Below are 21,721 nucleotides of genomic sequence, written 5' to 3' on the forward strand. Positions count from 1 at the left end.
GACCCCATTCCCGGCCCTGACCTGCAGTGCTTGGCCCCACAGGCTGACCCCGCACTACATCTACCCGCCAGCCATGGTGCAGCCCAGCGTGGTGATCCCGGCCGCCCCCGTCCCGTCACTGTCCTCGCCCTACATTGAGTACACGCCTGCCAGCCCGGCCTATGCCCAGTACCCACCGGCTGCCTACGACCAGTACCCATACGCCGCCTCGCCAGCTACGGCTGCCAGCTTCATGGGCTACAGCTACCCAGCCGCCATGCCCCAGGCCCTCTCGGCTGCAGCCCCCGCGGGCACCACCTTCGTGCAGTACCAGGCGCCACAGCTGCAGCCCGACAGGATGCAGTGACTGGCGTTCCTGCCCCGAGGACTGTGGCATTGTCACCTTCACAGCAGACGGAACTGCCAGGTCACAGTGGGCCGGCGGCAGCCTGGCTGAGCATCAGTGAGGTGCCACCAGCACCCGTGCCTCCAAAGACCACCCGGGCACTCTGCCTGCGCCCTGGGGCCACGGAGAGACGGCTTCTCTTTAAATCTAGGTCCCATGGTGTCTTGAGGGAGGACTTGAAGAAGAATGACCGAGAGCTATTTAAAGATGCAACCCCACGTTCCTGGCACACCACAACAGCCTCTCCTTGCACCTTCTCCTGCCTCCCCACACTCCAGGTGCCCTCAGGCTTGTGTCTCCACCGCGGTACTTGGCCGGGGTGTCACGGACCCTCTGCAGCCCCTGGCCACCCTGGACCCTGCAGAGATGCCTGACTCCAGGGAACCTGAGAGCAAGAAGTGAATGAACTGTTGATTGTAAGTTGATCCTCGCAAGCTGTGAGTGCGGTCCCAGGTGGGGGACACAGCCTCCTGCTTGAGTCCCATTTTCTCCATCAGGGCGCGTGGGCGGCTTCCTCAAGCCGGAGGAGCTTCCCAGGTGCGCAGGGGCCACTGGTGTCGGGCTGCTGGCCAAAGGCCCCTTTCAGTCAAAGCACTGAAGTCGCAACTTTTTTCTTGTAATTGTTTTGCTACTTAGGTAATTTCAGAAGTTGAGTCTATTTTTTTCAGCGGATACTGCCGCCACCAAGAATCCAAAACCTATTTTTGACTTGGAGAGACTTGCTTTTGTTGGTTCCGCCCACGGGGACAGCAGTGTTTCTGTGTAATAAAGTGTCTGCCAGCTTGCGGGCCAGGAGCCTCCAGTGGGGCAGGCACTGCAGACAGCAGGACCCACGGGCCCGCCCGGGCCAGTCTGATGCCGCCTGCTTGGGGGGCACAGTGAGTTGTCTCAGGACCCCCTCCCTGTGACACTGGTGCCCCTCCCCCCACAGCTCCCCAGCCACTATTGAAGGGAAAGGGAGTGACCCACAGCTTCAGGCCACTCAGGGTCTAGACCACAGTGGTGTCTGCTTGGTGCGGGGCCCTGAGCTCTGCCTGCTGGGTGGTTGAATGCAGGAGGGGGCACCTCTTCCCTCTCCCCCTGTACCACCTGCTGTGTGCCAGCCCAAGACCGTTCCTGCCTGTCTGGGTTAATGGAGGGAGAAGGCCGTTCTGCTAGTATGGCAGGGCTGCTCTGGGCCATCCAGGGCTGTGGGGGTCCAAGGAGGGGTGCGAGGTGAGAGGTATCCTGGCCAAGGGCGGGGGGCAGCGCGGGGGGTTCCCTCCGGACCTACCTCAGGGAGCTGAGCGTGCAGGCGCTCCAGGGCAGGCCTGGGACAGAGTCAAGGCCCAGAGAATAAAGGTAGCTAATCTCATAATAATATTTTTATTAGAATGTTCTGATGATAAAAATAAACTTGTTTTCTTTAAAGAAAAAGTCAGTCTGTAATTTTTCTCTCAAAACAGAGCTCCCCTGGTGCCTGTGGGTATCACCCATGCTCTGCCTTCTGGCTCAGGAGCCCAGAATTTCATGGGCAGCCGTGCCAGAGCGCCTGGCCTGCACCAGCTGCTGAGCCTCCACAGCAAAACAGTCGCAGCCCCTCTTCCCACCCGCTAATGCAGGGGAGGCCTGGCGTCCCGTCCGCCGCACATCATCCACTGTCAGCCTCAGACCCGGAGAGGACTGCGCTTGGGTTACTTGGAGCTGCGGTTGGGGAGGGGCCTGGATGTGGGATTGATTGGCAGCTCCACCACACAGATCCCTGTGGAATAGGACAGTTCCCCAAGAGAAGGGGAGTTGCCACCAGGGAACGCTGAGTGTGGGCTCCTGAGGGGACGATGGCAGCCGTTGGGGATGGCTGCCCTAAGCGCAGCCATAGGAAGGAAGGGAAGCCTCGCTCTGGGGCTGGAGACGCCCCGCATCTAGGACTCAGCGCTGGGGAAATCCAGGAGGTGTTAGGGCTGGTGGGGATACTAACTCCTTCCTTCGATCGCTCACTCATGGAGGCATCCCAGGAAATGGGTGCTGGGTCACACGCAGAGCGCTGGGGATAGAGCAGACAGGGCTGCCCTTTGGGGCTTATCATCTGCTGGGGGAGACACCACAATGTCACGGGGTGGAGACTGACAGGTTTCCGGGGAGGGGAGATGGAGATCCTGTAGGGGCTACACTTCTTCCCAGGCCCCTCCTTCCTGCTGTCTCAGTTTGCAAACACTCAGGGTTCAGGGAGGTCAGCATGGGGCTTCCAGCCCAGAGGAGGAGACTTACTGCAGCTGATAAGAACTTGGGGGGCCATAGAGGGGGGCTGCGGGTACTGCCAGGGTTATCGCAAAGGCCACTGGCGGCCTGCTTGCTTCCTGTCGCTATCAGCTGCTGGCAGCTTTGGGGACAGGCCTTCGGGAGGCCTCAAGGCCTTGAAAACATCTCCTGGATCCCAGGATTGAAGACTGGACGGTGATGAAGCCAGGAGAGAGAAATTCTGTCCCCTGAGCTGAGTGGGAAGCAGGGGCTGGCTGAGGACAGCGGAAAGCAGAGCATGGCCACCAGCCCCAGCCGTGAGGGTCCTACTAACCCCAGCGCTGCCCTGTGGCCACTGACTGCGCCACATGCTGTGCCACGCGCTTTCGTGGCTGGTCAGTTAACCTCCAGGTATCCCACACTGGTGGACCAACATGCTTAGGGCTGGAGCCCACTCTCCTGGGCGGCCAGGAAATGTGAGAGGGGCCTGCCTGGAGCTGAAGGCTGCAGGCCTGATGGAGGTGGCGGGGAGTGCCCAGACGTGCAGGCTCAGCCCAGCCAGACCGGCCCCGGCCTTGAGCCTTACTGTGCAAGAGGGTCGTGCATGTCCTCCCAAGGCAGGGACCTTCTCTCCTACCCACTGTGTTCCTCTGGTGCCCAGAGGGCCAGATATGCACACACACATGCATGCACAGGTATGTTTGTGTATATGTACACATTAACACACATCTCTGCCCCCATGCACACTCAGGCACACACACTGATAAATAACTGCATACACATCTACACACACGCACACATCCACAGATAAACATGTATGTGCCATACACAGACACCCCCATGGTATTGAGGGATACATGCACACAGAAACACACACTCGGACATTCTCAGACACACCATCACACTTACAGGTGTACACACCCTGGATCACACAGCACATGTTCATAGCACACAGTTACCCTTCCAAGGCACACACGGACGTGCATACACATGCGTACATGTGGAGACACACCTGCACAACCGCATATACCCACACAGAGGTATGTACGTGTGCACCCAGACACACGCACACGCGTGTTGAGTGAGTACAGGACCCACCCCCATCGTTTGGTTCCAGGCAGCAGCCATGGTTTTGAGGGTTCAGTGACTTGGGGGAGAGGGAGGTGGAGCAGGTCCAGGCCCGAGGACTCAGAGGGAGAAGGGATGGGAGGTGAGGGAGGTGCCAGGCCTGGCCACTCACCTGGCTGTGTGGCAGATCCTGGCCGCCAGCGTCCTTCGGCGCAAGGGAAGGCTTCTCACTGCCAGCCCTCCAGCCCGAGAGGGTTTTCTCTCTGGACATCGGCGTGGGCTCTGCCAGTGCACAGGCAAGCAGGAAGGCCAGGGAGCTGACACCCTGGGGCAGCCCTCAGCAGGCTGCAAGGGAGGTAGGGGATAGGCGCCCCTCCCTCGCCACCCTCGGTGGTCACTCTGGGGTGCACTGAGTCCGTGGCTGCCCCCTTCTCTTCACTCGTCCTCCATCCCCTGCTGTGCCTCCTGGGGTCACCTGAAGCCGCTGCCTTTGGGGTTTGCACACCAAGCTGGGACGGCCCAATGATGGCAGCATGGGCCGGGCACTCACTGCCCCCGGAAGTGGGGTGCCCAAGTCCTGTGAGGCCTGGATAAGCTCTTGCTTTCCCCTCTTCAAGGAGATGACAAGGCCCAGAGAGCCTCAGCAGTGCGGCCGGGGTCACCCTGCCAGCCGACTTTGCCCACAGGTCGGGCCACCTCTGAGCTGTTACCCTCCAAGCGGGCAGGACCAGGCCCGGGGAGCAGAGGCTGAGCAGGACTTCTGGGGCACATGGCTGCTGTGTGAGCCAGCTGGGGGCCGGGAGAGGCAGGCAGGATCCAGAGGGTCCTGAGACCCCATCCCGTCCCCTGGCATCTTGCTGGGGAGGGGCAGTGGGGGTGAGAGGCGCTTCCCTTAGTGATCAGAGCCCCATTTTCACCCCACTTTCTAGTTAAGCAAACTGAGGCCCAGAGAGGAAAAAGGACCTCTCGGAGACCATTGGACTGTCACTCCCTTCTGAGGGTGTAATCGCAGAGGGACTGGACTAGGACCAGCTGTGAGAGCCACAGCCACTGCGGCCCACAGGAAGAAGCCACACCATGGTGAGGTCACCTCCGTGTCAGCCCCGGTTTGCTCTGCCCGCTCTGCCCTGATGGGGGGCTTGCCTCGGGGCCATCCTCTCTGAACCTCACTTTCTCTGCTGCATGCATTGAGCTGACCCCTGGGTAGCCCTGCCGGTCCTGCCTGCCCAGCATCCACTCCTTTCCTGGGACAGCACCTGGGTTTCCTTGAGGAGCTGCCCCTGCACCACCCTCAGGCTGGGTGGTTCAAAGGAGCCACCCTCACCCTTGGCTCTGCAGCTCAGTCAGCATACTGTACTCCCCTGGACCCTGCGAATGGTTCGGGGATAGGTGTGTGAACCTGTGTGGGTCCATGGGAGTCCGCTGGAACTCCTAGGGCAGGAAAGCTGTCTGTTGAGGAAGCCAAGCTGGGAGCAGATAAGCCTGGAGCAGCTTGGGGCAGAGAGGAGTTTGTGCTTATGGAGAGACTGCCTGAGAAGGAAGCCAGCCCAGGAGAAAGGAGAGCCAAGGAAGGAGACAGGAGCAGAGATAGGGTCTTGGGGACATCTCTGGGGGCCCCTTGATCCAGCTATGCCTGAAGCTAGACCCTGGACTTTTTTTATTTGAGAGCTAATGCATTCCCCCTTTTACTTAAGCCTATTTCATTTGATTTTTTTCCTTTGCAACCAAGACTCTTGGCATATACAACCTCAAAGGGCTGGCATTACTTAGAACTAGGTTCAGTGACATGCAATAGAAAATCCAAAATTAGGGTGGTTCTTAGCTACCTATCATTTATTTATTTTTCTCACGTAAAGGAAGTCTGAAGCAGGCAGTCCAGGGCTTGGATGACAGCTCCACAGTCATCAGGGGCTTAGGCCGCTTCCATCATCTCAGTGAACCATTTCAGAGCATAGCTTCCTTTCTTAAAACCATCTCAGGGACCAAGATGGCTGCTGGAGCACCAGCCATCATGTTCGAGTCCAGGCAGCAGAAGAAAGGAAGGGGAAGGCTGGAGTATCTCAAGTTGAGACTTCTCCAGGAGCCTTCCCAGAAGTTGTACGCAACATTCCTCTTCCATTTCATTGGCCAGACATAGTCACATGGCCATACTTAACCTCAAGGGAGGGTGGGGAATGCCGGTGTTTAGCTGGTCACGTAGCTACTTGGAACACAGAAAGCCTTCTGCTAACAGGGAAGACGCAGGAATGCCTTTGCGCAGACAATGCGCAGCTTCTGCCTCAGCAGGAAGGCTCTGAGTCCATGAGAGGAACGTCCCATTCACAAGGCGCCTTACGGAGACTGGTATTGACCAAGCCTGTCTTACCTCTTTACCTTCACACCAGTGAAGAGCTGGGTCTATCCTTATGCTCATTCCACCCAGGGGGAAATTGAGGCTCAGAGTGAGCACTGAACATGGCTGAGGTCGCCTGGTTCCTTAGGGGCAGTTCCAGGAGGACGGCTCGAGCTTCTGCCGCAGTGAGCGTTGGGAGTTTGGTGAACGGTTCTCATCGGACGTGGCTGCTCACGTTCCTGCAGGACCGGAAGCCCACAGTGCCTTCGAATTTGTGGTCCTTGAGGGGGAGCTGGGGCTGGGACCACCAAGAGGTGCCCTCTGATGTGCTCCAGCGTGCTGGCTCCGTTCCTGCTCCGTAGCATCCTCCCACAAGGAGTGGAGTCATGATCCCATTTTACAGAGGGGAAGACCGGGCTCAGAGCGGGGAGGTGGCCTGGTGAGGAGGAGTAGCTGACCCATCCACGCTTCGGGCCCGGGCCGGTCTGCCTCCAAGGCCTGTGTTGTTGGCTTTGGCTATGTGGCCTCTGGAGCTTGAGTGGAACACCCTGACCAGGGCTCAGTCATGGCTAAGCCCCACCCATGCCTCCCTTGGGCTGTAGATCCCCAGCCTGGCCCGGCTGCGGGCAGAGCCAGCAAGGTGCGGTGGGAGGGGCTGGATGCTCGGGTCAACTCAGGGGATGGACGGAGTCACCATTATGTCACTTAGAAATGGGTCAATCACCAAGGTCCTGCCTCCCAGGGCTGTGACCAGGATCACAGGGGATGAGTTAGGTAAGGTGCCCTTGCAGCCCCGGTGTGGGGCAGGTGCCCCTCAGGGAGCCCTCAGCCTCCCCTCCCCGCCCACAGGGGAGGCTGAGCGATGGGGGGTGGGTGCAAGAAGACCCCTGATTCCTGGGGGGCCACCTGCTGGTTTTCGGGGTGCTGCCTGAGGATGACAGGCACGTGCTACCAGTCCAATGAGACAACCCCTCCTGCCTCAGTCTCCCACCTCTGGAACTGTCCTCAAGGCCCCGGACGCATGAAAACTGGCATTTATAGGAGACCTGCCATGGCTTACACCTGTCATTTCCCTAAACCGTCTCAGCAGCCTGTGGGAAGTTGACTGTGCCCAGTTCACAGATGGGAAAACCAAGGCTGAGATTTAGCTGCCCATCCACAGCCAGAGAGCTGAGCAGTGGCAGAGCCAGGGGTTGGACCCGTGCATCCTGAACCTGGAGCTACACGCCGCTGTACCCCAAGGACTGGGTTCTGGCCACCACACCCATCCTCCACCGTCCTCATCCAAAGACAGCCGGGCGTCCTCCCTATCCCTGCCCTGCTGCTGAGTCACATGTGTACTCGTTCGCCAGAGACATAAACACCCAACCAGGAGCCCCCTGGGCAGGAGGCTGGGAGGCCTCCAGATGCTGCCGAATAACAGGGGCAGCTGCCCAGCATGCCCTGAGGCTGGGTGTTACGCAGGGCACAGCCTAGGGTGGGCACCTGGCTTTCCAGATACCTCCTGGGCCTCCCGCAGGGGCCGATAAGTGCCCGGCTCTGCTTATCAGCCCCGTTGCCCTGCCTGCTCCCGCCTCAAGCCCTGGTGTACACACCGGGGTGCACGGTGGCCTGGAGATCATGGTGGAGTGATCCGCCCTCCGCCCTCCGCCCTCCGCCCTCCGCCTGGCTGAGCCTGGTGCAGCAGAAACCACTCGGAGGGTTCCCGGGTGCCTCCTGCTGGTTCCCTGCCCCAGGGATGGGGGCGTTTTAGAGAAATTAAAAAAGATATTTTTTTCTAAATTATAAAATTAATGCTGTAGGGGGGAGGAATGTGACTATTTAATTTATTAAGATAATCTACATATGCATGTGAACAGAAGCGGAAGGAAGGAGACCAGGTGTGAACGGTCGTAGGACAGGAGCCTTTTATTTTTTCTTGACACTGCTCTCTGTTTTTCGCAGCTGAGGAGGAAAGCCAGCGAACCGGGCTGGGTCGGTCTCTTGCTCTTGATCTGTGTGTGCGCGTCCCAGGCGCTCCGGGGGCCTGGGGGGCGGAGAATGTGCGCCTCTCTTCTGTTGACTTTCTGGTTTCTCTGCGGGGCCTGAGCCTTCGGCAGGGTAGGGCTGGGGTCCAGGCGCTTGTCTGTGGGAACCCACTCCATCGTCAACCGTGTGACTCAACACAGTTTCCCGGCACGCGCACACAGTCACACAATGCCAGCTCTCTGTGGCTCGCCACTAAATCCCACGTCCTTGCTGCAACCTCTATGGCCAGGGTGAACTGGCCCTGCCACCTGTCTGATCCAGAGGGACAGAGAGAGAGAGAGAGAGAGAGAGAGAGAGAGAGAGAGGGGGAGAGAGAGAGAGAGAGAGAGAGAGAGAGAGAGAGAGAGAGACTCTCTCCTTGTTCCTTAATCCTGACTCAAATAACTCAGCGTAGCCCTTGGAGCCGCCTCAGGGCCTCCTAAGCTGTCACCTCTATCCCATGCTTGTTCTCTCATTTTTTTTCTTTCTAAGCAACTGTCTCTGGGTAAGGACCTGGCCTCAGAGCATCCTAGGCAGGAGCCTGGGCTGCCTCTTCCTCCTCCCTGGGCCTGACAACCTCGTTCCTGGAGGATAAGCTGAGCCTGGGCTTTCCACTGTCGCATGCAGCCACAGTACCCTGCTCCTCGCGGCCAGCGTGCCCTGGGATGGCTCGCCCTGTGCAGGTGTGGACAGCCTCTGCTCAGCGGGCAACCACAGCCCTCCTGAGCCACGGGAGATCAGAACATCACTAAAGGCTGCTTGGCTCCCGCAGGCCTAGGCGGAGGGTGTGGCCCGTGACGGCCACAATCCTGCATCTCAAGCTGAGGTTTAGCAAAAGCCTGCAAGGTAACCAGGGGTGTGGGGAGCTGTGGTCCTCATCCTTAGGGTGGGCAGGGCAGAGAGGCCTGCCCTTGTCCACACCAGGCTCGTGCCAGGCCCTGAGCCCACCACCCACCGGCATGGGCTCGTCGAATCCACACAATAATCCACTTTACAGATGCAGACAGAGGCTCAGGCCAGTGAGGGAGATTGCCCAGGGTCACAGAGTGAGCAGCCGGCAGAGCTGGGGTCCAAACCCCAGGGGATCCGATGCCAAAGCTGCCCTTCTAACCTGCAGCTATGGTCTCCATGGGAGGAGAGAGTGACCTGGATTATGGTGTGGCCACAGGGAGAAAGACCACGGAGCCACGAAGAATGACGCTGTGGAAGTCTGTCTACCAATACGGAGGGATGGTCATGGAGTGTGGCAGAAAGAAAAAAGGCACCGTGAACAGAAGCTTCTCTAACAGCGCCGGGCCCAGGGTTCCTCACAGCCGCAGTCACACCCGTGCTCTCCAGTTTGTCACAGTCCCCACCAGTCCTTACTGTGCCTCTCACTGAGGCCTGGCAGGCATTTTAATTTGTCGATTAGGAGTCATGGGAGAGTCAAGTAGCGGAGGACGCAGCAACCGCGTCAGATACATGCGTGTTTTATCCCCTCGACGTCTTTCTAGAGAACAGTTATGCAATTATGTGACGGAGGGAGGGAGGGACGGAGAGAGGGAGGAAGGGACTGATTGATGAAAGGGAAAAAGGATGGGTGGAGGAATGGATAGGGAGGTGCATAGACGGATGGAGGGAGGGAGGGTGGATGGGAGATAGATGGACACATGAATGGAGAAATGGATGGGAAATGGATGGATGAAGGAAGGTTAATAGGGCGATAGATGGACACATGAATGGAGAAATGGATGGGCGCATGGATGGAGGGAGGGAGGCTGAATGGGAAGATTGATGGAAGATGAATGGGGAAATGGAGGGAGGGAGGGAGGAAAGATGTGTAAAGGGAGGGATGGATGGAGGGATGAATGGAAGCATAGAGATATCTTCAACCTTGGTCCCCACTCCAGCAGAGTTAGCTTTGCCTCAGGGGATGGTCTAGTGCAAGGGTTAATAATTCAAGTGTTTGGAATCAGACAGACCTCAATGTGAATCTGAGTTTCTTTCCTGACGAGCTGTGTGACCTTAGGTAAGTCCCTCACCTTCTCTGATTCTGTTTCCTCCTTAATAGAAAGGAAATAATAATACCTCGTAGTGCCTCCTAGAACTCGAAGTAGAAAAAGTACTGAGGGCCAGGTTTGAGGGGGAAGCTGAAGGTGGGCCAGGCTTTATTGGGATCAGGCTGCTGCTATGGTCCTGTCACCGCTGCCCTGAGAAAGTGCCCTCTCCTGCTTCTGGGCCCTTTGTGTTGAGCCGGTTAATTGTTGGGGAGACGCAACAGGTTCCCCGCCCCCCACCCCCAGCTCTGAGGATCTTGGGATCTCGCTGGACTTGTGTCAATACCAATGGCATCCCCTCGCTCACCGGCTCCAACCTCACCCGGACTCTCAGACCCCACCAAAGCCACAGCCGCATCTTCGTGACCATGAGAGTGAGAAGGGTTCTGGCAGCCCTACCCCAGAGCAATCCCTGTTATCAGGGCTCCCAGCCCTGGCTGCCGCGGAGAACCAAGCTCCAGGAGCTGCTGAGAGCAACGCTGCCTGGGCCCCGCCCAGAACCCAGTCTTCGGGAGCAGGGGCTGGCATGGGCGTGTTGTTGAAGCACTTCTGACTGATACTAAGGTGAAGCCTTAGAATAAAAGCATCTCTGGGTTTAGTTTCCTTTCTTTTTTAAATGTTTCTATTTTTTCTTTGCTTTTCTCTTCAGTTTCTTTGGCAGTGAAAGCAGACTCCGCTATCTGTAGCTGGATGAAGAATCCACATTTGTTTTCCTTTCCTGGATTTTGATGGTTCAATATAAAATACGTTTTTTGTTCATCCCTTTGGGCTACAGCTGGTTGGAGTAGGGGGGTGGGAGCCCCTTCCTCTGCCTTTTCAGGCCTCCAAAACCCTCTGCAGAGTACAGTGTGGAGCTGGCTTTTATTATAAGGTATAACTGGTTTAAAAGAGTAACACTAAACACAAATCAAAGCAAAAAGATGACCTACTGCTTCACACCCACTAGGATGGCTGGGATAAGAAAGTCAGAGAAACTCACGTGCTGGCGAGGATGTGGGGAAATTGGACCCCCGCTACCCCCCACCCCCCCACCCCACTGCTGGTAGGAATGGAAAATAGAAAACAATCTAGCAGTTTCTTCAAATGATTAAACAGAGAGAGCTACCATGTGACCCAGAGATTCTACTCCTAGAAAAACCCAGGAGAAATAAAAGCATGCCTCCACACCAAAACAAGGTTCTTTTTTTTTTTTTGAGACGGAGTTTCGCCCTTGTTACCCAGGCTGGAGTGCAATGGTGCGATCTCGGCTCACCGCAACCTCCGCCTCCTGGGTTCAGGCAATTCTCCTGCCTCAGCCTCCTGAGTAGCTGGGATTACAGGCACACGCCACCATGCCCAGCTAATTTTTTGCACTTTTAGTAGAGACGGGGTTTCACCATGTTGACCAGGATGGTCTCGATCTCTCGACCTCGTGATCCACCCGCCTCAGCCTCCCAAAGTGCTGGGATTACAGGCTTGAGCCACCGCGCCCGGCCAAAACAAGGTTCTTAACGGCACTGTTTATAATATCCAAAAAGTGAAAACAACCTAAACATTCATCAGTTGAAGAATGGATCCACAAATTGACATACCTATGCCATGGAAAATTACCTGGCCATAAAAAGAAATGAAGGACCAGCACACGCCACAACATGGATGAACTTCGAAAACCTGATACAAAATAAAAGAAGCTAAACACCAAAGCCCACTTCTTGCATGGACATTCTTGTGAAATGTCCAGAATCGGCAAATCCATGTAATATTTCAAAAAAGCAACTGATGTCACCATGGGAAAAATCAGAATTTTGTGGGCCTTCCCTATGCATATGTATAGTTTAATATCTCTTTTATTTCGGATGGTTTGCAGGGTGGGGTGCCTCATTTTTCTGCCTGTCCCCAAAGTCTCCACTTCCTGGGTTGGAGGTGACCAGGGGCAGGCACATCCCACCACAGGGAAGAAGCCACCAGGCACTACCCCCAGGCTACACTAGAAGCCTTGACTTCCAGTTTCACCAAACTGGGGAAGAACTCAGCCTTCTGCAAGCTGTCCACCACCACCACCCACCCGAACCCGCCCAACCCTCTGCCTCTGGCTCCGTGGCTGTGACTGGACTGATGAGAAATGTTTCTCCCAAACATCAGATTTCATCCCAGAGCCTGGGAGTGCTCTGATGAAGGGGCCATGGAAATTCAGGACTGGTGGGCAGGAGTGCAGCTGTGTATTTTATACCCATCTTTGTTTGAATATAGTATCACAAATTTGTGCTGATTCTGCAAATATAAAAATAATAAAGATTAAAAAGAAATGCAATCTCAGAGCAAAACACTGGAAGGTTACAGAACTCTGTGAAGTCCAAAGGGCCATTCCCTCTCATGTCACCTCCCCTAGTCCCGGGGTGACAAGTTCATAACTATTTTCTAGTAGGACCTCGCTGTTTTCAACTTGCTTTTTTTACCTTCCCTTGTAACTAGGGCTCACTGGTCACTTCTGCCTTCACTGGACTCATATGTATTGGTACCTACTGTGTACAGGCTCTGTGGTAGGCTCTGAGAATACATCAGGGAACAGACAGCGACAAAATCAGGCTTTCAGTTTACTAAGAGAAGTAGACAATGAACAAAAGCACAAGTAACAGTAAACAGACATAATTAAAGGATTAGTCAGGGGCTGGGAAGGAGGCCATGTAGAAAGGGAATAGTCCCTGAGACTACCTGGCACAAGGGAAGGACTCAGCCTTTCCTTTATCCTTGCCAAGGTACCAGTTCTGGAAATGCATCATTTCAGATGCTGCAGCGCAGGTGAGCCCCCAGACAACTGCCAACCACATGAGGAGAAGAACCGCCCTGCTGAGCCCAGTCAACCCACAGACTCATGTGCAATAATAAAATGCTGGTTGTTTTAAGCCACCAAGTTGTTTGTTATACGGCAATCGATAACTGAAACAGATGGCAGAGAGTGATAGGAAAGAACCTTCTAGATTGAGTGAACACAAAGGTCATAAAATGTCTTAAAAATTCATTCAGGACCCTGCTCAAATGCGCCATTTCTAGAAAGTGTTTTCTAAGTTTTGTTTTCAGAATTAATGAAAACAAAAGTCCCTCTCTCCCCTGGGACTCCATCTCTCTGACCTTTTGCCATCTGCTGCTGCCTGAGTGTTGGGCTCCCTTGGGAACCTCCAGACCCTGACCTACTCAGCATGCAGTTGGTGAACAGAGAGCAATTTTTGGACGAGCTGCCCACTTTGGTTAGGGTCTCAGAGGAACAGGCAGTTTGGGTCTCCTTTCTGCAGATGCAGTTTGCAGGGTTATACTTGGGATGGTAGTGTCGCTTTCACCTCATACCTCCAGAGCTCGCCCAGGGGACAGTGGGCGTGAGAGCAGAGGACCAGGCCAGTGTAGCAGTGGCTCCTTTTTTAACCACTGACCATGATGAGTGTCAATGGCATCCTGGTCAGCTCCAGGACTTCCACCCAGCAGTCACCCAGAGGTGCGCCAGAGGAGCCACCATTTTAAAAAAAGGGTCATGAACAAAAATAGAAATGGAAATAACTGATGTCAGTTGAGTGCACCCAATGTGTGAATACCAGTTAGGGGCTGGGGTGAAACCCTGACAAAACAGACACCGTTTCTGCCCTCAGGGAACATTCTCTTCTCTTGGACTAAAAACTCAAGATTGTATGTCAGAGGGTGATTAAGAGCTGGGAAGGAAGGCAGAGTGGGTGGGGCAGAGAGCGCCACGCTGGGGTGAAGGTCAGAAGCGGGTGAAGGAGTGCATGATGGAGGTGTTCAGGTGAGAGCCCGTGGGCGGCGGGCATGGCAAGTGCAAAGGCCCTCGGGCAGGGGCCTGCTCCACCTATTGGAGGAACATGAAGGAGGCCACTGTGGCTAGAGGCGAGTGGTAGGAGAGGCCAGAGGGGAAGCTGGGGCCGATCACACAAGGCCTTGTGGTCAGGGGAAGCTGCATAGGTTTTCATTCTTGCACAAAAGGAGAAGCCACGGGGGTTTTGAGCAGAGCAGCGAGGGCAAGAGCGCTGGGTGTGGAAAGCACCTGGTGTCCGCTGTGTGGATCACACCAGAGAGGCTGAGGCCCCCACCAAGTCCAGGCCAGGGGCACGCTCCCCCTCCCCAGTGGAAAGTCCAGGGGGTGAGAGGCGGTTGGATCTGGGGTTGATTTTGCAGGGAAAGCTAACAGGCCTGGCTGGCGGAATGGACGTGGGGCTGGGGGCAGAGAGAGAGAGACATCGAGGCTCTGTTTTCTGGCCTAAGCAGTGGGAAGGATGCATGTGCTGCTCGTGTTACTCGGGAGAGGAGCAGGGTCTTGGGGGCGGGAAACCGAGAGTCCTGTTGTGCCATGATGATGTGGGCCGGTGGGCAGCAGGAGGTACCTGGTGCATGAGGTGGGCTCAGGGAGGGTGCAGGCTTCAGGGGCCTCGGGCACTGCATTGGGTGGGGCGGATGGGCGATGCTGCCATGAGCCAACCCCTGGGGCCCAGCGGCTGAAAGCACCCAAGCTCGTTCTCATCTGGGACACATCTGTGGGTGCTGGAGGCCATTCCTTGTCACCGTGGCCCGTGGAACAGGACCCTGGACAGGAGGAGCATGGGCTGAAGTGACCAACGTGGTCACGTGGTGGAGGGAAAGCGCGCAGTGGCCTTCATGCATCTGCCCAGGAGCAAAGCGCTCGTCTCACTTGGCCCGCGTGTTACCAGAGCCAGTCACACAGCCACACGTCACCTCCGATCGGCAGGAGGCACAGCCTGGCAGGAGACCACCTGCCTGCTGGTGGAATGAGTGCAGGTGGAGAAGGGAGGGTGATTCCTGGCTGGGACCTACCCTGTACCGGGCTCTGGAGAGGAGGACAGCCCTGGGCCCGGCTCCCTGCAGACTGCTGACCCAGCCAGGTCGCACCTCGTGGGAGGTGGCCCGGCATCCATGCTGCTCCTAACCTCACCTTGAAGCTTGGCCTTCCAGATGGGGCCAGCTCCTTGGAGAGAGAGGAGCCATGGAGAGGCCGGGGAAACTGCCACAGGCCGTGTCCAGTGCTTCTCCAGCCCTGCTTACCAGAAACGGAAGAGGTTCCAGGGCATGTGATTGGGGTCTGTCAGCCCTGCTAGACTGTGAGCTCCCGGGGCACGGGCCCTGGCCGGGCTCTGCTCACCACTGGCTCCAGTGCCCGGCATCCTGCCGGGCGTGCACTCGGCACTCAACAAATGTCTGTGGAAGGAATGCTGCGTGCGGAGTCCTGAGTGCACATGTGGCCCTGCTGAAACCTTCCCACCGCGGGGCCTCTGCGCAGGCTGTTGCCGCCGCCTGAAGCGCCCCCTCCTCCACCCATCCTCCGACACCGCCCGCCTCCTCCCAGCGCTTCTCAGGGTTTGTGTGGCTCAGTGCATTTATTTGTTTGTTCATTTTAACATCTGCCTCCTTCCTGAATGTGAACTCAGCAGGCAAGGGTGCTTCCGACCCATCCACGGCAGCGCCCAGCCGCCACGGCCAGTGTCTGGCACAAAATAGGAAACTTACAATCGTTGCTGCTCACGTGGATTCTAGAGGATTTGAATTAAACGACCCTCCAAGCTTCAAAGTCAGCCGAAGCCGCGTCTGTCACCCACAGTCACCCGTGTAGGGTGAGTCCTCCTGAGGCAGCGCAGTGGGGGATGGGGATGCGAAGCCCAGCCACAGGCTCGGCCCCGCCTGGAGCTGCCCTGGGAACGGCCTGTGGGGTGCGGCCTGGCCCCCTCCCCTGCCCCTGGGGAGTCCTCCAGGAGAGTTCAGAGATGCCCGTGGGAGGGTGGATGTGGAGGCCTCCCTCTGAGATCCTCTTGGGACAGCCTCGTTCTCCTTCAAGGGCCACAAGATGCAATTTTGACCATATTTGCCTCAGAGACAAACGGCCACCCTGTGGGGTCGTGGGATAAATACCAGTGTATTTGCTCTGATTCCCACAAAGCATGCTTCCAAGGAGCGAGAGGCTTCCTGTGGCCCTGGGCAGGAGACTGCGGCGGGCTCTGCTAAAGGCAGGGTGGGGTTGGGGGTGGGACGTCCAAGAACGGGGGTGCTAGGGCGCTCCTCCACCCAGGTCACCCACAGAGCGTCTTCTCTCCGGAACGGGGCAAATTCGAGAATAGAACTCCCAGCCCTCTGCACTGCGGCTTCTGAGGCCAATTACCAGACGGTCTGGAACTGTGCCCAGGATTTCCCTGGGGGAACCCTCCCTTCCCTCAGCCAAGTCCCTGGGTCTCAGGTGAGTCCAGTCCTACTCGGCCCCATGGGGGTGGGCATGAGGCCCAGGCCTGGCCAATAAGAACACTGCAGGCCACTGGCCTCAGTAATGAGTTCAGTTATGGGCACATCACCCAGTTACAGCCAATGAGATACCATGAAGTTTATGCCGGGCTGGCTGGAGGAGAGGCAGGACCCCTCTTCATGGACTTTAACCAGGGGGGTTAGAGTCTGAAGCTGCCAGGATGACCCTATGGAGCCTGAGCATGAAGCCAGCTTGGGAGGTAGCAGGGTGCAGGAAGCAGAGAAACCAAGTCCTGATGACAGTGTTTAAGCTGCTGGATCCAGCCATTCCTGATGCTACAGCAGTGAGAGAACAAGACAGTTCTCTTTTTTCATTAAACTAGTGTCTTTGTTTTCTATTACCAACTTATCACAAACTTAGTGCCTTAAAGAACACTTGTTTATTATGTCACAGTTTTGTAGGTCTTGCCCCAAATGGGACGTTGGCTTGAGGTCTCTCGAGACTGAAATCAAGGTGTTGGTGATACTGGATTCCTTACTGGAGGCTCTGGGGAAGAATCCACTTCCAGGCTCATTCAGTTGCTGGCTGCATTTGTGGGACTGAGGGCTCCCTTCCTTGCTGGCTGGGAGCTGGGGCAGGTCTTTGCTCCTGGCTGCCCTGTTCCTTCCTGCACTCTCTCTCTTTTTTTTCTTTTTGATGGAATCTCGCTCTTCGCCCAGGCTAGAGGGCCATAGCACCATCGCAACTCCCTGCCTCTGCCTTCTGAGTTCAAGTGATTCTCCTGCCTTAGCCTCCTGAGTAGCTGGAATTACAGGTGTGCGCATCACGCCTGGCTAGTGTTTGTATTTTTAGTAGACAGGGTTTTTCCAAGTTGGCCAGGCTGGTCTTGAACTTCTGACCTCAGGTGATCCGCCCGCCTTGGCCTCCTGGGATTATAGGCGTGAGCCACCGCTCCTGGCCTGCTCCTACACTTTCCACACGGCCCCACCAGCAACAGCAGGTGAGCACCTCTCACGCTCTCAATCTCTGCAATTTCCCTTTTGCTGCCCACCCCTCTCTGCCTCCAGCTGGAGAAAGTTCTCTGCTTTCATGGGTTTCTGGGAATAGATTGGTCCCACCTGTATAATCCAGAAAGAATCTCCCTATCTGGAGGTTTATAACCTTAATCACATCTGCAAAGTCCCTTTGCCATATAACTTATTTATGAGTTCCAGAGATTAGGACAGAGATGTCTTGGAGCCGTTATTCTGCCCACCCCAGCAGTTTGACTTGGGGTTTCTGTCATTTGGTAGGGAACCTGGGAAAAGCTCCACCTGGATGAGCCCAGCTTCGATTACCCTTCCTGGAGAATGGTTGGGTTTGATTGGCTCATGCAGCTATAAAATTCTGGCTTCAGGAATGGCTGGATCCAGCAGCTTAAACACTGCTATAAGGACTTATATTCTCACCATTTCTCAGCCAATGTTGGTTCTGTGCCAAGGCTCTACAGGTGCCCCTGGCTTTCCCACTCCGGGTTAGCCTGCAGGAAAGAAGATGTGCCTCCCTTCCATTGGACCCTAAAATAAATTTAACCTCCTTTATCATGCAGGGTGATCTATTGTTCTTTGTTCTAAAACTCCCCAGCCTGGGTTGGACTCTGGCTCTCCCTTTGATAAGCCACCAAACCACTTACTATTTTCCCTCTAAGTGACAGTGTATTGAGCCCCAAAGAGTCTCCCTTTGTTCCTTTCACCAATGAGGTCTGAGCCACACCTCTGTGCCAGCCATGTGGGCAGGGATATAGCAGTGAGAAGGTGGGCGTGGCTACTGCCCTCTGGGAGCTCACTGCTCAGCACTGAGTGCGAGGAGGCCTGTGAAGGAAACGGGCAGGGGGGATGCTGGAGGGGCCGCAGGGGCCAGGTGAGAGGCAGGGCTGGCAGAGCCTGGGAGAGGTCCCACAGTGAGGTGCAGGGGGAGAGTCTTGTGGAGGAGGTGGTGGCCTGTCCAAATGCCTGGGGGGTAGACATGCTCAGCCACGCTGAGGAACTGCAGGGAGGCTGAGAGGCCAGGAGCGTAGTCAGGAAGCGGAGGCTGCGGCTGCCAGGTGGGAAGGGGCCCAGATGGGGACGTGTGACTTCATATCCTCCCATCCTCTTACAACACCGGTGCTGCTGGCGTCTTCGGAATGGAACTCTCTGGGCGTTGGGAGCAGGGGCCTGACTCCTGGAGCTTCCTCTCCTCCCCAGCACCTCGGAGACTACCCCAGCGTGACTCCCGCCCTCACTTCCGCCCAGCCTTCCAGAGAGTGTGAGGATCTCCCGGAGGCTCCCACCTGGCACCCGGGCTCTGCAGGCTGCCTCCACCACACCCTGCACCCTTCCCCTCCCCGAGGCGGGGGCATCATTGTTCTTGGTGGAGAAGCAGGTGCTGGGATGGTTGGCTTAGTGAGAAGAGATGGACCCCATGTCACCCCACTTGCACCCTGGCCTCTGGGCTCTCCAGCCTTCAGACATCAGCCGCCTGCTGCTAACGGTGGTGGCATTTCAATTTTTTTTTTTTTTTTTTTTTTTGAGCATGGGGTCTCACTATATTGCCCAGGCAGGCCTTGAACTCCTGGGCTCAAGCTATTCTCCTGCCTCTGCCTCCCCAAGAGCTGGGATTACAGGCATGAGCCGCTGCACCTGGCCCGGGGGTGGCATTGCAACAGAGAATGAGCCCAGCTTCGATCCCCTGTGTCCGAGAGCATTCAGGAGCCCGTGGCGGAAAGCTTCCTTTCCACCCTGTCCCTTGCAGTTCTCTTCCCCTGAGGCGTGCGGGGGCTCCAGCTGGGGATACTGCGGTCTGCGCAGGTGGGTGTTGACTCTCCCTGAATCGAGCACAGGTCATTTGCTCTGCACGGCACCCGGCTCTTCCCTCTTAAATGCATCTTGACCAGGCCCCTTCGCACACGAGGAGCCTGCTGTCTCTGCCCCATCAGCTGCGTGGGTGGCCTTTCCCATCCCGTGCGATGGGGGCAGCAGCGCGTTCAGGCTCCCCTGGAACGCAGCCGCATGTGCTGGTCTGTTGGCATCGCCTTGGCAGTGAGCCCCTCTGGGGGCCCCCGTTTCATCTGCACCTTCCTCTTTAGTCCTCCCACAGCACTCCCAGGAGGGCACAGTGCGGGGACAGAGGGACCGGCTCTCAGGCCACACTTTCCTGAAGTTTTCCCCAAATGCGGTGACCCTGCAGGACCTGTGGCTCCTGAAACAGTTTCACTGTTGTTTCTGGAGTCTCCCAAGAGGGCTCACCTATGCCCCCAAACCAGCCTCTGAAGCCACCGTGGGTCCTCGGAAGTCACCGTGGGGCTTCCCTGCCCTCTTCCTGCTCTGCTGTCACTCGCCTGTGCCCACCGCCCCGAGACTCTAGAGAAGGCTGCCTGGGGTCCCCGTGGAAAGAAAGACTGGTGTTGATGACAGGAACTGCCCTCCAGGCAGAGAGAACAGCCACAGAAAATCTTTGAGATGGCAAAGAGCCTGGAGAGAAGGTCTGTGTGGCTGCAGCCTGGCAGGGGATTTAGGAGAGGCTGGAGGCCCAGCAGGGCTGGACCAGAAAGGGGCAGGTATGACAGAGTGTGGCCTTGGGTTCTCAGGAGTCCAGAGGGCAAGCCTGGCGAGATGACCCTTGGGTTCCAGCAGGACTGAGCCCTCTGCCAGTGATGTCTTCCTACTCATTCCAGTGGGGCCAGCCTTCCCTGTCGGCTGCCAGGAATGTGTCACCCCTGCTTCAGGGTCCCTGCTGCCCCCTGCCCCACTCAGAAAGATCCCTTGGGGCTGGCTAGGGAGCCAGCCTCTCCCTCCTCCTCTCCCTGAGCTCTGCTCAGAATAAAAGCTCCTGGGTCCTGGCTGTGGGTGCTGTGCCTTTGCCCGTCGGTGGCCATGGCCAGCCATTTGCATCACAAATGAGGCTCATTTGTGCTGTTGGGCACCAGCCTGGTGCTACCCTCGGTGACTCGAGGACACAGGCCAGGATCCAGCTACTGAATGTGCTGCCTCACCCCACCCCCAGCTGCCTAAACTATGTCGCTGGGGAAGGGTGCTCCGGTCCCCAGCCTGCCTGGGATCCTCCTGGCCTGGGCAGCTCTCCCCACCAGCCAGGAGAACAACCGTCGTTCAGGTGATAAACCCAACACTGGGCAAGAAGTGCTCTGCACATCAGGTGGGAGCTTGGAGGACATTTTCTCTCTTAACTTTCACAGCAGTCCACTTTACAGAGGAGGAAACTGAGGCTCAGAGAGAGTGGGTGATGTGGCCGTGGCCACTCAGCTCTACTCAGTAGAACTGAGGCTTGAACTCATGTCATTCTACTCCAGAGACTGTTCTGTGAGCATCAGCTGTCCCTTCGAGGGCCGTCAGTTCTTACCCTGAGCATGCCATAGCTGTGCACTGAATGAATACAAGTGATCAACAGCTGTGCACTGGATGAATATAAATGACCAACAGCTGTGCACTGGGTGAGCAAGTGACCAATAGCTGTGCACTGGATGAATATAAGTGACCAATGGCTGTGCGCCGGGTGAATGTAAGTGACCAATGGCTGTGCGCCAGGTGAATATAAGTGACCAATGGCTGTGCACCGGGTGAATGTAAGTGACCAGTAGCTGTGCACTGGGTGAATGTAAGTGACCAATGGCTGTGCACCAGGTGAATGTAAGTGACCAATGGCTGTGTGCTGAGTGAATGTAAGTGACCAGTAGCTGTGTGCTGGGTGAATATAAGCGACCAATGGCTGTGCGCCGGGTGAATGTAAGTGACCAATGGCTGTGCACCAGGTGAATGTAAGTGGCCAGTAGCTGTGTGCTGGGTGAATGTAAGTGACCAATGGCTGTGCGCCGGGTGAATATAAGTGACCAATGGCTGTGCACCGGGTGAATGTAAGTGACCAATGGCTGTGTGCTGGGTGAATGTAAGTGACCAGTAGCTGTGTGCCGGGTGAATATAAGTGACCAATGGCTGTGCACCAGGTGAATGTAAGTGACCAATGGCTGTGCGCCAGGTGAATGTAAGTGGCCAGTAGCTGTGTGCCGGGTGAATGTAAGTGACCAATGGCTGTGCGCCGGGTGAAAGTAAGTGACCAATGGCTGTGCGCTGGGTGAATATAAGTGACCAATGGCTGTGCGCCGGGTGAATGTAAGTGACCGGTAGCTGTGTGCTGGGTGAATGTAAGTGACCAATGGATGTGCGCCGGGTGAATATAAGTGAGCAGTAGCTGTGCGCTGGGTGAGCAAGTGGCTGTCTAGCTGAGCCCCTCCTGAGTGGTTCTGGTTTTCTGCGTGTTTCGTGGTATGCAGCAGACACTCACTAAGTGTTCCTAGAGTAAACGGCTGAATACAGTAAAAGGGATACATGATTTTTTCTTTTTAGTCCAGATCATGCTATTCGGCTGTAGGCTTCTTCTGAGGCAGGGGTGGGGCTGTGCCCAGTTCAGTGTCCCCA

At 56.3% G+C, this 21,721-nt stretch overlaps 1 protein-coding gene across 4 annotated transcripts in view; it reads left to right on the forward strand.

Moving 5' to 3' along the window:
* The window catches only part of RBM38 (RNA binding motif protein 38), a 65,686-nt gene that overhangs the window by 15,328 nt on the left and 28,637 nt on the right, over positions 1-21,721 (forward strand). The window contains exon 4 of one of the 4 annotated variants that reach the window (XM_003932617.3): positions 43-1,801. The exons of 1 other annotated variant lie outside the window; for it this stretch is intronic. In XM_003932617.3, the coding sequence (XP_003932666.2) occupies positions 43-346 (304 nt within the window). In that variant the 3' untranslated portion in view covers positions 347-1,801. Of the gene's footprint in view, positions 1-42; positions 1,802-21,721 lie in introns of those variants that run through there. 2 more of the 4 variants (XM_010343142.3, XM_039479573.2) reach the window with 2 other exon arrangements.

This window comes from Saimiri boliviensis, chromosome 9 (assembly GCF_048565385.1).
Source record: "Saimiri boliviensis isolate mSaiBol1 chromosome 9, mSaiBol1.pri, whole genome shotgun sequence".
NCBI lineage: Eukaryota > Metazoa > Chordata > Mammalia > Primates > Cebidae > Saimiri > Saimiri boliviensis.